We start from the raw sequence: 16,379 nt of genomic DNA, 5'->3' as shown, positions 1-16,379 counted from the left end.
CGTGTCTGCCCCCCTGTCCGGCCCGGTGACAAATCAATACATAATTAAATAAATAATAAAACAGACAAAGGAGTATTTTAATACTCTCTTGTTAAAGTAAAATCTGTCTGGCACAATATGGTATCCAGGTCATTATACTCTATACCAGGCTGCCGGGCAGGACAGGTTTAAAAAAAAAAAAAAAAAAGGAATTACTTAGAAGTGATCCATTAATTATCAGGTCACTCCTGATCTGCTCATCGCTTGTGCCTTTACTGACAAGCGTTACCCTGTCCACCCCAACTACTTAAAAGCATTAACACTAGTCTAAAAACTAAAGTATCTTTCATATTTATTCTGTTAATATCTGTCATCTGATCAGAGTAATTCACTGTCCCTTACAACCTGGATAAAAAGGAACTACTCATATTTAAGCCTAAAATGAAGTTTGTTAAATTGATTTGTGATGACAAATGCAAACAGGGAGGAAGCATTCATTATGGTATAATTATTACTCAAAAGTAATTTTTTGAATGAAATTACAACAGTTGTTTTTATAATATATGTTTTACTGTGTCTGAAACACATTTTTATTAATAACAAACATCCTTTACATCACAGTGGACTTGCAATGTAAGTTCTTAAAAATCTTAATGCAATGGATTTCCCCACAGAAAAACCTTCACTGTCAATTTGACAATATCCTGATTGCACATTCACAACTGAAATCAGTGCAAAGACATTTGCCTTTCAAGTCATTGTAAGTCTCAATCAATCAAAGAAATTATTTTTAAATGAACAACTGGAAGTCACTTTGAGGGCTAACTGGACCAACTTTAGACAACAGAGCCCAGACCACATAATATAATCACTGTTTGCACAAGAAATGATCAATGCAACTTGTATTGAGTTACGGTGAATTCAGACCAAGCCATTTAACTTCAGATTAAAGAACTATTTTCTCACTGCGTCTGCTCAACTAATAGAAAATATCCCTACCAAGTTCCCAGAATCACTGTCTAAACATGCCTACATACCTTTTTCCTGAAGTAAATGATGCAATGAATGGTTCCTTGGAAACCATCATGTGGTCATTAACATTGCAACATCAAAAACCCTCGGTTTAGATGATTCCACAAAAACGTGCTGGGAAACTAAACATTTTGTGAACAAGTAGACAAAGACTGAGCCAGTCATCTCAGACAAGGGGTGACACGTTTGGTTTTGAGTCATGATCAAAATCAAGATTTCTATTTTTTAGGGTTTTGAGGCATCCAGAATGAATAAAAGACATCTACAGACAATTCTGACATACAGGGTTGGTAACATTTCTACAATGAGTCCTTAAGTTAAGCTCTGTTAAACAGCTGGTTCAGCCAACCCGTGTACTGCAGTTCCAACAACCTCCTCCAGGGCATATCCTGTAAACATTCTTACATGACACACATGAAATGATTAGTTTAGATCATTAAAAAAGTTGAAAATTGTCTACTGTGAAAAGCTGAAATCACATGTCTGCAGTTTGGTTACAAAAACCTCGAGTTCAAAAGCAGTTTTTTGTGTCATAACCCAACATAATCTTTTTAAAGTGGGTCCAGTTTTGAATAAACCTCCTAATGCAAAACAGCAACTGCTGCACACATATAGTCCCTCCACTAAATGTACAGTGTGAAAAACAAAGTGATGCTTACATTTACAGAAAAATGTGGTGCAACAACAACAGTTGCACATATTTAATTAATATTCAATAGGTTCCCTGTGCTCAAAAGAAATTTCACAAAAACATATCAACACAAAGAAATGATATTTCATCTGACAGCCAGCAGCTACCACACAGTACATTCATCATCCCTGTGTTTGTCTACAGTGACATATCTGGTCAGGGTCCGTATTTCATCAAGCAGCTCAGAGTAAGAAATCACAGCCTAGCCCCTCAGAGTGACACATATTTGGTCCTTCTTTTAAGCTGGAGTATCAACATTTTAATAATTTATTTAAAGTTTTGTGAATGAAGGGCCGGGGGGGGGGGGGTAATTAAAGCTGTTGCAACTGACCGCTTACTACACCCCACCACTGAACAGCGACTTTCCTTAAGCAGGACACAAAATTAGCACCAGTTGCAAGTGGCTGGTAGATTTGCTTTAGTCACCAGCCAAAAAAACAATGATAATCTACTGAGGGACGGGTAGAGTCTGAACCTTCACTAGCAATTTGGCCGGAGGACAAAAAAGTTACAGTAGTGGATTTAGGAAAGTTTACACTACAGTAACCCCAACCAGCATTACCTGAGAAAGCTTAACATTTGCTAAATACATCCGTTAGTCCTCATCCTAGAAGTCTCATCATACATAAAATACCATGGCTAAGTAGCTCCTCAAAGTAATACAAGAACAGTGGTTTCTTTATTTCCATGTCTTCAACATGGAAGTAGTGAGGATGCTGAATTTAAAACTAATCAGCTGATAACATTAAAAAAGGCAGTAGAAATAGCATTTTCAACCAACTCATGGAGCTAACGTTAGCTTAACCAGATTTGGCTTCTAAAATCTGCTAGCGACAGTTTCGACAAAATTAAAGGTCGCCAGCTCGATATAAGAGGTCTGTTTGTCTGCCTCTGTGTGAAATCAAGAATCCACCGTTTCAAAAATGACAAATGACAATTTCGAGTGGTAAATCTGCCGTCATTGTGAAAGCTTGACAGGTATAGCAACAGGAACTAGGGGTGCCTGGGGGTTTAGCAAACGGTCAATTCACGGAGTGAGGACAACGCAGCTAAAACAACTATGTGTTCTTCACTACTTTCACTGAATTCTTTGCTCCTTAAAGCTTTCTTCTTTAGTATCAACAGGTTTCAACTATTGCTGCTTCAAATGCTCAATGAGGACACGTGCACGTAAATGGATAACACATGAGCAGCAATGGATCTGTGATCCTTGATGCCGTGGCTAAATGGACTGAGCGCACTTGACGCATATGATCTGAGCAGCAGCAGTGTCGACTCCTTCAAATGATTATTTTGGCTAAATGAGTTTAAAAAAAGGGGAGCTTATTATAATCCCTCTCTTCCTAAATATATCAAGTCCTCTGCTGTGAGGTAGGAGAATTTTACATCCTAAAAATGAATGTGATTTCTAGCAGTGATTCTGAGATGCTTGAGAATTACGGGCCATAGTCAGCTTCTCTGGTCCAGAGGGAGAACCTGCCAGCCAGCCTGTGAGCCAGGCTCATGCTCTCCAGCAGGTAGTCCTCCACCCCTGGATGGTCCTGTGGGTCCCACTACTTTCCTAGCTAATCCAGGTCCAGGATCTGCTCACCAACAATGTCCATGGCTGCAGAGGCCTTGATAGAGCTCCCTGCAGAGCCAGAGTCCACAAACATCTGGGGTATGTCGTTCCCAAAGTAGATTTTGCTGTTGGCTGCGATGGCCTTGTACTTCATTAGCTGCAGGTACTCTGGTGTTAACTTCAACTGCAAGAGGGGCAACAGAGTTAACAGCAGAGTCTGGACTTTACAGTCCCCATGTGTCCTTGCTAAGTTGTGCGGCATGTGCTTGTGTCATCTCTTTACCTTATTGGCCTCAGCAGCTCTCTGTGCTGAATAGAACTCTGCGTCTGCCTTGGCTTTCTGCCGTGCCAGGAAAGCGCTGTCTATAAATCAGAAACAAACACTGTCAGAGTCAACAGCAGCAGTTTGATTTAAAAAAAACAGAACAAAGAATCCCTCCAAACTGAATTACATATAAACAGCTGCTTCCCACACTTGAACAGCAAACCAGCACACAAAACAAGTGTGCTTGAAAATAAGCAATTCTGAATGTACACAGCTGCAGAAAGGCCCTTCGTGATCCCCTCATAATCATAACACCGGTTTATCTTTTTATTCGCATTGACTCCTGATGCTCATCTTTTCTGTTTTACAGTAACAACTTGGGTTTCTAATCAAGGATTTCATAATGTCCAGTGAGTCAGATTGCACACGTCCAGGCCTGTGCAATTACACTGTCTAAATAACATGCAGCCATTATTCAGGATATTACATGGCTAAATGTCTGTGTAAAAAAGGCCTTGAGGAGAGAAAGTACTTATGAGCTTTAGTACACATACATATATATGAACCTACAAACAGATGTGGAAAGTAACTAAGTACATTTACTCACTCAGTTACTTTTCTTAAATAATTTACAATTTAGAGACATTTGTACTTGTTTTTCAGTTTATGCCACTTTACATTTCTAGTTCACTCCATTTCAGAGAATATGTATTTCTTTACTCTTTACTTTACATTTTTCTGACAACTACAGTTAGTTTTAGATTAAAAATTGAAATAACAATGTATTGTATTATGCAAGCTTTTAAGATTAGTGGGTCACAACCTTGGTTGGTTTGTAATATTAATTCATTATAAAAAGTCTGGCTGGGGCACTAACTGACTTTAAACTCATTTCTTTTTCATGTAGGGTTGCATGCATCTCTCCCAGTGTTGACATCACAATAACTAAACTAAAACTATTTTCTTCACCACGAATACCTGGATATTTTTCTGAAAGCAGTTCTGTACTTTTCCTTAAATACATTGTTGTACTGGTTCTTTTACTGGGTCTAGGTACTTCTTCCACCACTGGATACAAACCTTCGATTTGAGAGATCTTTTTTTCTGTTTCCTTCTCCATGACTTTCTGTCCGAACTTGATCTCTGCCACTTGTGCCACTTTCTCAGCCTCTACAAAAACCAAAGAAGCATATTGAAATGTTCAACCTGCAGCGTGTACAATGAATTTTTCCGGTAACCATGATTGTTATCTTTTGTTTTTCCTTCCTCACCTATCACAGCTTTGATCCTTTCCGTCTCTGCCTCCTTCTCCACAACCTTCTGAGTCTGCTGAGAGATCAGCAGCTTCGTCTTCTCGCTCTCCCTGCAGACATACACAAACACTTTGATTAGACCTCTCCTCAGGACTGTGCGGGCATGTAAAGAGCCGGCTTCACTGACATCTTCCTCACTCTCCTAATAATACTGTTTAAATGGAACACATTTTCAGCACATCATCAGAAGCCTAATTATTATTATTATAGTAAGATTGTTAGGCATTTAATTAAAATTCAGTGCTTCTATGGAGTTCTTGAACAAGACGACATGCTGCCCTCACGTTATGCACGTTGGACTGTTGCGATGGAAAAATCCCAATGTTTCCCATGTTCACGTCAACAAGTGAAGACACTGTATGATTGGAGAGACGTGAGTTGGACTTTGGCTGAGGTGAATCTTTGCCTTTATAGGCACTTTGCATAATTAAAGCACAAAGTTGGATATTTAGTAGTGGTGTGACGAGAAACTTAGCTCACCAGACAAGACAGGATTTTGGAATCATGAGATCGAGACCAGATTTTAACACTATTTTTAAGAAATCTTTAATGCTGGATAATTGGAAACCTCCTTGCATTCTGGTGATTTTTTCCTGCATCAATGGAAATGTTTTATTGTAATAAATATATTAGATCTAATAAAAATATATGTAAAGGGAAACAAAATTCAGGTGGCAGGTAACAATTCAAAATATAAATATGTAACAGATTATAATGCTTTAAAATGTGGCACCTTTTCACCTCAGTGATAAAGTAAGTTATAAACCTGTGCACTTCAATAGCTCGTGTGTGTCATCAGGTTTTCTGCTCATGTTCAAAACTTTCTGCACATTCAGAATCCCTCCCACATCTGTGTTCTCTACACAGATGTCGTATTTTAACGAGACAAAGAGGTGGAAATCCAAACCAACTGAAAACACTTGTGATGAGGCAGAAATCTCACCACAAATCCACACACGTTAACTTCAGCAGCTCCGATAAAGTGCAGCTCACAGTCCCAAACAGAGCAAAGTCACACTTCAGTTTTTTGATGTTTATATTGCAAAACGCTACCAGACACGCAAACACTCGGTCAGAAACTGGCTGCGACTCACAGCGCCAACGAGGGTTCACTTGATTACTATCACAGCATCACCTAGGTGGGGATGATTTGCGAAGTGAGTCAACGTTGTCAGTTGTTCACTTGTTTTTCGCTGAGTGAGAAGAAAACTGATGTGTGGTGTGACAGCATGTGAAAAGTGTCAAATGCGTCTCGCGAGACAGATTTTCCCCTGACGAGAAATATCGTGGCATGACATTCGTAATAGTAAAAGTCCATTTGTCAGAAGAAAGTGAAAAAGCAATAGATTGCTGTCGGTAGAGTAAGGATGTCAATACAACAAGTTTCAAGCACTCATAATTGCTAGGTTAGCCATTGCTGGCAGACAGCAAAGATAGTTAGGTTAAAATGCTAAACAGCGCTAAATACTATTTTTATGTGCAGATATTGGTGCTTTCAGAAAAATCTGAGCAATCATTTGTAATTATGACTTGGGTGCTGATGTGAAGGGTGCCAATTTAGGGTATGGCTGGTAATTACAGTAAATCCTATAAAAAGTGAAGCACCCAGTACTGGCACAGATTTTAGATGCCATCACAGGCGAGACATTTCCTTTACTGATGCATGTAAACTTGTTCTTGGCAGTGTTTTTTTTTTTATTAAGATTTAATTTTTAAAAGTACAAAGCAATGCATTGTAGGTAATTCGCAGAAAAAAGTCAGACACTCAAGCACTGGCCAGTCTGAGCCAGGACAGATATTGGGACTGAGCCTAAAACTACAACACTTTCAGCTCCAAACTGGCTCATTTTTTCCTGTGATCACATTTTAACTGGCGAGACCCGTTTATATAACTGGAGCCGAGTTAGTTGAGCGACACCAACGCTCAGACTGTCTCACAGGCGGTAAAAACACAGCTTAATCCAAACATATTCTGACTCACTTAGAAAGTGAAACCAAAATGATGATCATCCAAAGTCTAATTATCCACTGCCTACTGAAATTGCATTTGTGAAATACGACAGTTTTTGCAGTAGCTTTAAATCCAGATGTAGCTCTGCAATATCTAATGCTGTTTAGCAGAATACAAATAAAACTTTCAACGTGGGAAACTGGTAACAACTTCTGCAATGGTCTGACTGCTCCCTGTTGCTGCCTGACTCCATCCACAGCAATGAAAAATCCCACAGAAGTGAGCACTGCACCAGCCCTCCAATACCAAAAACAAAGAAACAGTGTGGAGAAGGAGACAACTTTCAAAGATGCAAAATGACATGAAGTGGTTACCATTTAAATGAACATTTAATAATACATAATAATAATAATACTAAATTGACATTTGTGTATGTGGCTGAATTCAATTCAACTACTACTATTAGAGAGAAATGTCAAATGTATGAGAGTGTAACTTGAGGGAAAGGAAGAAAAAAAAACAAAACCTGAATGCTTTGCTTCTCTCCAGCAGCAGGAAAGTTACGCTGATGCCATGGAAAAAAGAACTTAAAGACATTCCTTTGAAGCGAGGACTGTATTCACAACGCTGAGTTAGAGCCACTACAATCAAAACATAATATAAACAGACCTGAGAGGTAATAAAGCAGAGCAGTTGACGCTAAATCAGGGTTTGTGGGGGGACAGGTTAGACACACTGCCCTTTACATTAAACAGTATCAAAATTCTGTCCATTGCCTGAATATGTATGCATCTGACTTCAAGACTTTCACTTTCCACTTTCCTGAACCTTACAGCTTACTACAAATCCTTCATTTCCTCTCTTTATAATAGCTGCTGTGACTTAGCACATGCTGTTGATTGATGAAAGGCATGAAACAGCAGAGTATTCCTCCACTGCAGGACTTAGCAGGGGGGGTTGGAGGAACATCATATCCATCCATTTGGGAGGGAAAACTAAAAAGGCTTCAAGGAACACTGTGTTGAGCACAAAAGGAAAAAGAAAACTCACATGAGCTCGTAGTTCCTGCGTATGCTCTCTGGAATATTGGGTTTAGTGACTCGGACCGCCTGTGGACCAGTGAGACAGAAACAATGAAAAAGAAAAACAGTCATCATTGTGAAGTTGGTAGACAAAGACCGCAGCGAAGCAGCAAGAAACATGACTACCAGGGGAGTTATAAAAATAAAATAAAATAGCAGTTGGCAAGGAGCCTGGAGAGAAAGAGTCCTTTTCAAAACCCTCTGAACTGGGGGATTACTGGTGTTTCAGAAAGAAACCAATTGTTATTTTTAGAGATTTACTGGAAACAAAAAAAGAGGAGCATTAAAACCCAGTGGAGTGTTTAACATGCAGGGATGAAACGAGTGCGTGCGTGTGTGCGTGAGTGCGTGTGTATCTTTTTCCTTCAAAGTTTTGTTATTAAACACATTCCAGGAGAGTTGTGTTAAAGTCAGTATAAGGCTGCAAACTGTTATTGTTATTAGGGGCTTTGTATACAGTGTTATACAAGTTGACATTACTATTTATAACCTCAATGCCCCGGTTCTGCACCGCAGTCTAGTCTGGGTATAGATGCCTTTCAGAAGTTTTTAAAGTATCCTTCTGAAGAGAGACATGGCGACAATGAGGAACCGTCACTTTCTTAGTGCATTAACTTTTTCAGCAATGTGCCCTACAGTAGCTGGTCTGTTGCATCAGACCACACGGGCTGGCCTTAGTTCCCCACGTGCATCAATGAGCCTTGGCCGTTCATGCCCTGTCGCCAGTTCAAAGGTTTTCCTTCCTTGGGCTAAATTATGAAAGACTGTAGTATCGATAACCTCCGATGTTATCGGTTCTGCTTTCAGATCAGGAGAAGTTAGGAAAATACATTTCCTAGTTATTATTGCTACTTAAATGTTGTCTTGCATATTTTATCTCACCAAACCTGTCTAATTTGTAACAAGATTGAGACATTTATACGGCTATGATGCATTTTTGCTATTTACAATCCAGAAGAGCGATCTCTCGCTGAGCCTACGTGCACATTATCTCAAAAATTACAGCACACACGAGACCCCGCTCTTTATTAGTGACGATGGCCGAGAGACGTAAATGTTACACTTTGGCAGAGTCAATGCTGACGATGTTTGAGAGCAATCTGTCCCATCATTTATGGAAAGTGCATCATATAGACTACAGGCAGAGAAATACACAGTTTTCCACTGCCTGCCTTGTAGTTCACTGACTTCAGGTATGTATGCTAGCACCATGGAACCCACACGAGTAGTTAACTAACTTATTACTGTTACTAATTAACAGTAACCAGCTGATTGTTTAGCTATGGGTGGTTCATAACTTCATGCAGTAAATAATTGTGTATTTCGTCCGTTCTACATTTCCATCATCACAACATTACAGTCTCCATCAGTGATTTGTTCAAAATATTGCCATACCCTAAATAATTGTTTATTTTACATTTTAGAAAATAAAACAATGGTAATTCTGTGCTTTCTCTTCAAAAATAACGAAAAGCACTGATGAACTAACTGAACTAATATTATAGCTGATCTGGATTTTATTACAAATAGTCTCAGAACAATAAATTTCCTTGAGGTAGCAGATTCCACCCTTTGATGCGTCACTTCATTGATTCATTTCCGGGACAATGGGACATCCTTAATTTTGAGTGCTGGTTGAAAGCTGGTTAGTGAACCTCTGAACTTAAGATTATGTTGTTACATATCCTTTGCACTGATTGATACATCCATACAGCATTAATGTAGGTTCACATTTACCAGTTTTGTAAAGAAATATAAATATTCATCAAATGTCTAAAATGGTCCAGGGCACCATGGTGGTCTAGGGTTTAAAGTGTTGACCATGAAACCCAATGCCCCTGCTTCAAGTCTGGCCGAGGAGCTTTGTTGCATGTCAGTCAATCAATCAATCACTCACTCTACTGTCAATCATGTAATGAAGGCATAAAAATAACCTCACAAATACAAAAAGTGTCAAAATGATCCTTTAATTACAAAGTAGACGACCAATAGCTAATTTAACAGAGCTGATGGATCTAGGTAGGTTAAGACCTTTTGGTTGGCATAGTTTACTCATGACTTTACATTGACTTTCTCTAGTTTTTGGACATTGTCTTGACTGCAGTCTTTAGGCGATTTACTGTACCTGTATGATGAGTCCAGGAGCCATGGATGTTAGATCCTCTTGTAGGGTCAACTTCAGGTTTTCATCGATTTGGTCTGTGGGGGTAAAGCACGAAAGACACACAAGGCGGTAGAAGTAGCAACATTAATTTCAATCTCTGAACGAGTGGATTATGTTAGATTTGAGTCAGGGTCACAAAACCAAGCGGGAAGCTTCCGGTCTACAATATGAAGCCGATGCGGAAGTCCCTGAAACCTGCATTCTATTGAAAATCCAGCAGGGGGCGACTCTTCTGGTTGCAAGAAGAAGTCTGGCTCCATTAGAAATAATGGCAAAATGACCCTACTTCTCAACTGAATAATTCCCTCAGTAAACACTTTCCTGATGAGTTTATGGTCTCAGTCACTAGTTTCAAGTCTTCCTCAACACAAAATGATGTTCATTTAGTAAATTATGGTCCCATTTATTTTAAAATAGACCACAAAGCAGAGTATGTTTCAGGGTGGGATTATCTATGATTGACAACTCGTTACCATGGCGACCTGTCAATCAGGCTAGAGCCGACTCGTACCCACCCACCGTGCAGCTGAAAAAGCTTATTAGGAGTTGGCTGTTCACTTTCTCTGGTGAGTACATTTAGTTTTAAGACTGTTGTTCGCTAGACAAAGTTATCAGCCCTGTTAAAATGACAGTTAACGTGAGTTACAGCTGCACCTAGCTAAGCAAGCTAGCTAGCTCCACACACGGCCGTTGGCTCTATCGGCCAAACTTGAGGCTTCAAAACGGCAGTCCACAAACCAACGGGTGATGTCACGATGACTACGTCCATTTCTTATATACAGTTTGTGCAAAACATTAAATAATCTGGCACCCAGAGGACGGACACATTTCATATGGGGCTACAGACACAATGCAGAGAACATTAATATAAATACTGCATAGTCAACTTCTCTCTGACACAGCAGTGCATAACACATCAGTCTCCTCGGTGGTATCAGACAGTAACTGCTTCAAAATGCAGTCTGTAATCTGGGATCAATATCAAAATTTACTTCTTAAAAAGAAGTGGTCTGCTTATAGAGTGCTCTGACTCAGGGGTCGCGTTAATATTCTCCATTGTTTTTAACAATGATGGAAAACTCTTTAATCTCTCCCAACATTATAACAGATTAAGACTAAAGGGGATCTACCGCAGTTAAGTAACTTATATGCAACAAGGTCAATAACCACATGTAGACCACCTGTAGTAGACCCCCTGTCCGGTTGGTGGCAAGTGTGCATATTAAACAGCTGTTGTGTAGTAGTCTTGTCTTTGATCCTTCTGAAAAACAGAAGGACTGATGCGGTGCCAGTGAAGGACAAGCAAGTAATACTGGTAAGGTTTATCAGAACTACCAGTTTTCTCCCAATGAGTTAACATACAGACAATTATGATATGAATATCAACATTTAAAGCTGTATGTGAAAAGAAAGAAGCTTCTAATAAAATTTTTTATAGACCTGTAACAATATATCATGACAAAAACTTTTAACATCGTCTGTCAAAGTGAGAAAGTCTAACGCAAGCTCTGCTCTGTATTGCTATTTCTTCGTCACTTCACCATGACTAGGGATAGGTACCGAAAACCGATTTGAAATTAAGAACAGTTCTGGATTGGTCCGAACTGAAATACAGATACACACTATCAGCATTTGAACATGGTTCACTTTAATTCATACTAACATAGATAGAAGGACCTTTCCATTTGTAGACTGTAATTAAATGTTTTACTCCTCTTATAATGACGATGTGTGTGTGTATAGAGTCTCATCATGGCCATGGTCGTGTTTACATTCTGGTAGGGTGGTTCAGTTCATACCAGCCCCCAACTTGGGGTTGGCGACATGCTGTTTATGTATATGCACCTTTAGAAAAGAAACTGAGGAGGTTTTTCAAATTAGTAGTTAGTTTACACAGCCCACCATACTTACCAAACAAGCCAATGTAGACCTCCTGTAGGGAGTGAACGCTGCAGAACTGGTTGAGCTCATGGTGAACCTTGTTGAATATCAAAGCTTTGTCGTAATCTGCGGTGAAGTTTCTCACTATGTCATACACTGCATAGAGAGAGAGAACGAGTCAGGAAGGAGAACAAACACATTTGGCTCTGCTGGAGGCAGCTGAAACAAAATAATGTCTAATGTGTGTCAGTGCCTCGTTATCTTCAGATGGGAAAAAGAAATGAAGAGGGAGTATAGGATAAACACACTGATGTTTTTGGCACGTGAGTTTACCTGCTGATGGAACGAGGTAGTTCACCACTTCTATGCGGTCAAAGTAAATCATTACTCCTCCACTGAAAGAAAGAAAATACAAAACACGAGCCACTTTATCCAGAACACCAGCACCAGATAAAAATGGTGCATGCCAATAGTGTTGTAGTCAAGACCGCCCAAACCGAGACCAAGTCAACACCAAGACCAGCCCAAACCGAGACCAAGTCAACACCAAGACCAGTTCCCCACATTACATGACACACAATAAAATGTGGAACGAGATCACAGGTACTTCTCAAATTGATCTTTAAGATCCACATTCCCATTAAAACACCCACATACAAACAGTAAGAGCTGAAATCAATGTAAGCATCTTTACTCAACACATTAGGGTCATTGGTTGCATTTGAAGCAATACATTTTACATCCAATCAAAGTTAACAAATAAATCAGATGATGCAAAAGCCATTTCTTCAAATTCCCAAAGTTATGGTCTTGAAATAAAATCCAGAGTCCTCAATTTCCAAGACTGAGACAAGAGGAGTACAAACGCGGTCGAGTCCGAGACGAGACCAAGACCATCAAAAAGTGGTCTTAAGACCGGTCTCAAGTACTACAACACTACATGCCAATGAACCTCTGACTCCAGCAGTGTTAACAGTCAATGTGTTATGTGGGAGTACATAGGGTGCGAGACGAATGCTCAGTGTAATACATCAAGACCACCATCTGATTCTACTTCAATCAAAACAGCAGACCTACCTTGTGCCGCATGGTACATTCTTCACCTCATCTGTCTGCAGCGTCGTCTATGAGCCAAAAACATAGATTCATGTTTAATTCATTTTTATGGGTTTGTCATGAACACAAAAACATGTTCCTGACAATATAAAAATACCAGAAACACAGTGAAGTAATTCATCAACACAGGAAGTCCTGTTCAGTATCATGAAATGCAATATGCAAACACTAAGAGCTGAATCACCATCTCTTTGGCAACATGTGTCAACACAAACTTAATGTTGTATCCTTCACAAAGGTAGTTCACATTACAGGGCTGTTAATTCATAGGTTTGTCATTAAAATGTAGGTGGTGTGCTAATAGGCCAAGACACTATTCATTTCCCCTCTCGGAGCAGCAGAGGAGTGCATAAATTAGCTCATATTTATGGTCACAGAGGTCTGCGCACATTTCAAGACATTCAATCTTCTTGGCTGCTCAACTTCTTTCATGTGCGGCAGAGATCAGCTACGCCCTTGACTTGTAGATTGTCGTCTCATTCCCTCTACACCACAATTCAATGTAGATCAGGTTCCAAAAGTCTGGTGGCCAGAATTTATTCACTTTTTTAGTTAAAGAGGTCATTATGCCTTTTGGCTGTTCTCCTCTTCATTGAGTTATACATCGTTTTTGTGCATGTAAATAGGTTTGCAAAGTGAAAGAGCCCAAAGTCCATCCCAAAGGGAGTTCCCATCTCCCACAGAAAACAAAGCTCTGCTTAAACAGCTCTCATTTGTGGTCCAGCAAAATAAGGGGTTTTTTGAAAATGAAACCAAAACCTTTACTGGTACAATCCCTAAATAAGACTTTGAACCTGAAAATGAGCATAATATGACCTTTTTAAGGATTCTCACAGGCCTCTTTTTTTGGAGAAGCGACGTCCAGATTCCTGCAGCAGGTCTGAACAGGTAATCAATCTGGAATAGTATTTCAATAGTATGCAACCCGTATGAGGTTGTCCATTCCACATTTGTACACAGAGCTTACTCAGCAAGTATAGTATTTCTAATGAAGGACAGACCCTCTGCATAAGGCTCGGCTAGTCATTTTTATAAATGGGACTCATATACATATGAGAGGTTTTGTCCTGCAGTCCTCCTCTTATGGAAGGAAGTCGTGACTGTTTGAACAACAGTCTTAGGCAAAACAATCACATGCATATCATATCATCACTCACATATCACGTCACTCATTTTTACTACCTCATGACACTTCATCTGTACATTAATAAAAAACATACACTATGAATGGGTACAAAAGCAGCTGCAAGGATGACTGCCAGTGGAAGCTGCCTAATTTCATTTTGAAACAAAAGTGGAGCCTGGAGCTTTGGTTAAAATAGTATGATCAGCAGAGGGCATGCCCAGGACACAGAGAGGGTGAGCATTGCAGATAAAAAGTTAGACATCAGTCAAGAAACAGTCATCAGTGATTATCCTTAATCGATATTAATAATCATTGTTAATCATTTTAATCAGTTTTATTATCTTTAACCAGTTACTTTAAGTAATAATTCTGATATCATCATTTTTAATCATTTTACTAGTATTAATCATTCTTAATCATTTTCTTTTTACATAGATGTGGTTTTTACTTATAAGTAGTGAACTGTAGTCTTGAACAAAGAAACAAGCTCCCTGTGGTTAGATCCTTGAGTGGGAGGAATGACTGCAGGAAGTCGCTGCAGATGGTTTGCCTTGTCCAACTGTCATCTACTGTAGATTATGACCATAGGAGAGGCTGCAGGTGTGTAAGATCTGCTGACACTGTGACAGTGCATGCTTTGGTCTACTGTTATCTATGGTTGTTGTGATTACACGAGGAACTTCTGAGGTGTTAATCTGCTAACATTAAGACTATATGCTTAATTACTGATTAAGGGGGTTTGACTGTCAACTTCCAACCTCTGGTTATTATAGCCAGTATGAGCTTTGAGTGAATTTGCTTTTGACCTGTGTGAGCTTTGAGTGAACTTGCTGAAGGAATTCATGCTTTGCAAAAACACGACAGACAGATGATAAGCAGAAAGCAGTCAGCATAACATCAAGATTGCGGTAAGAAACCAAGCATTAATGAAAAATGCAACTTTACTTATGTTATTCTTATATTAATTGTTTAAAAAAAAATACAATTGTGTGTCAAATTAAGCACAGTAACCTTTAAAAAAAAAAAAAAAAAACGCGGTGAGACTGAAGTTGAAATGTAAATGATGAACTTCTTATCCACTAGTATAAAGATATAGAAAGTCTACAATACAGTAATAAATGACAGCTGGGGAACAGTGTTAATTGGTAAAAATAACACAATAACAGAGGAAAAGAAGTTCATCATGAGGAAAGGAGGGGGCAAACCAGCCCAGAAGAGATATACAGTGGGTACGGAAAGTATTCAGACCCCTTTAAATTTTTCACTCTTTGTTTCATTGCAGCCATTTTCCAAAAATCAAAAAAGTTCATTTTATTTCTCAGTAATGTATACTCAGCACCCCATCTTGACAGAAAAAAACAGAAATGTAGAAATTTTTGCTAATTTATTAAAAAAGAAAAACTGAAATATCACATGGTCATAAGTATTCAGACCCTTTGCTCAGTATTTAGTAGAAGCACCCTTTTGATCTAATACAGCCATGAGTCGTTTTGGGAAAGACGCAACAAGTTTTTCACATCTGGATTTGGGTATCCTCTGCCATTCCTCCTTGCAGATCCTCTCCAGTTCTGTCAGGTTGGATGGTAAACGTTGGTGGACAGCCATTTTCAGGTCTCTCCAGAGATGCTCAATTGGGTTTAAGTCAGGGTTCTGGCTGGGCCATTCAAGAACAGCCACGGAGTTGTTGTGAAGCCAATCCTTCGTTATTTTAGCGGTGTGCTTAGGGTCATTGTCTTGTTGGAAGGTAAACCTTCGGCCCAGTCTGAGGTCCAGAGCACTCTGGAAAAGGTTTTCGTCCAGGATATCCCTGTACTTGGCCGCATTCATCTTTCCCTCGATTGCAACCAGTCGTCCTGTCCCTGCAGCTGAAAAACACCCCCACAGCATGATGCTGCCACCACCATGCTTCACTGTTGAGACTGTATTGGACAGGTGATGAGCAGTGCCTGGTTTTCTCCACACATACCGCTTAGAATTAAGGCCAAAAAGTTCTATCTTGGTCTCATCAGACCAGAGGATCTTATTTATCACCATCTTGGAGTCCTTCAGGTGTTTTTTAGCAAACTCCATGCGGGCTTTCATGTGTCTTGCACTGAGGAGAGGCTTCCGTCGGGCCACTCTGCCATAAAGCCCCGACTGGTGGATTGCTGCAGTGATGGTTGACTTACTACAACTTTCTCCCATCTCCCGACTGCATCTCTGGAGCTCAGCCGCAGTG

General features: G+C 39.6%; 1 protein-coding gene across 1 annotated transcript in view; it reads right to left on the bottom strand.

The window, feature by feature from the left end:
• Positions 1–541: 541 nt before the first annotated feature.
• erlin2 (ER lipid raft associated 2) overlaps positions 542–16,379 on the bottom strand; it is a 21,760-nt gene continuing 5,922 nt past the window's right edge. The window contains exons 4-12 of the mRNA XM_046034272.1: positions 12,997–13,043; positions 12,253–12,314; positions 11,950–12,075; positions 10,000–10,073; positions 7,843–7,901; positions 4,800–4,891; positions 4,609–4,698; positions 3,547–3,626; positions 542–3,447 (exon numbers count right to left, since the gene is read on the bottom strand). Of these exons, the coding sequence (XP_045890228.1) occupies positions 3,268–3,447; positions 3,547–3,626; positions 4,609–4,698; positions 4,800–4,891; positions 7,843–7,901; positions 10,000–10,073; positions 11,950–12,075; positions 12,253–12,314; positions 12,997–13,043 (810 nt within the window). The 3' untranslated portion in view covers positions 542–3,267. The remainder of the gene's footprint in view (positions 3,448–3,546; positions 3,627–4,608; positions 4,699–4,799; positions 4,892–7,842; positions 7,902–9,999; positions 10,074–11,949; positions 12,076–12,252; positions 12,315–12,996; positions 13,044–16,379) is intronic.

Source organism: Micropterus dolomieu, linkage group LG21, assembly GCF_021292245.1.
Source record: "Micropterus dolomieu isolate WLL.071019.BEF.003 ecotype Adirondacks linkage group LG21, ASM2129224v1, whole genome shotgun sequence".
Taxonomy (NCBI): domain Eukaryota; kingdom Metazoa; phylum Chordata; class Actinopteri; order Centrarchiformes; family Centrarchidae; genus Micropterus; species Micropterus dolomieu.
The sequence above is the reverse complement of the archived record's forward strand: the minus strand, read 5'-3'. Positions and strand labels throughout refer to the sequence as shown.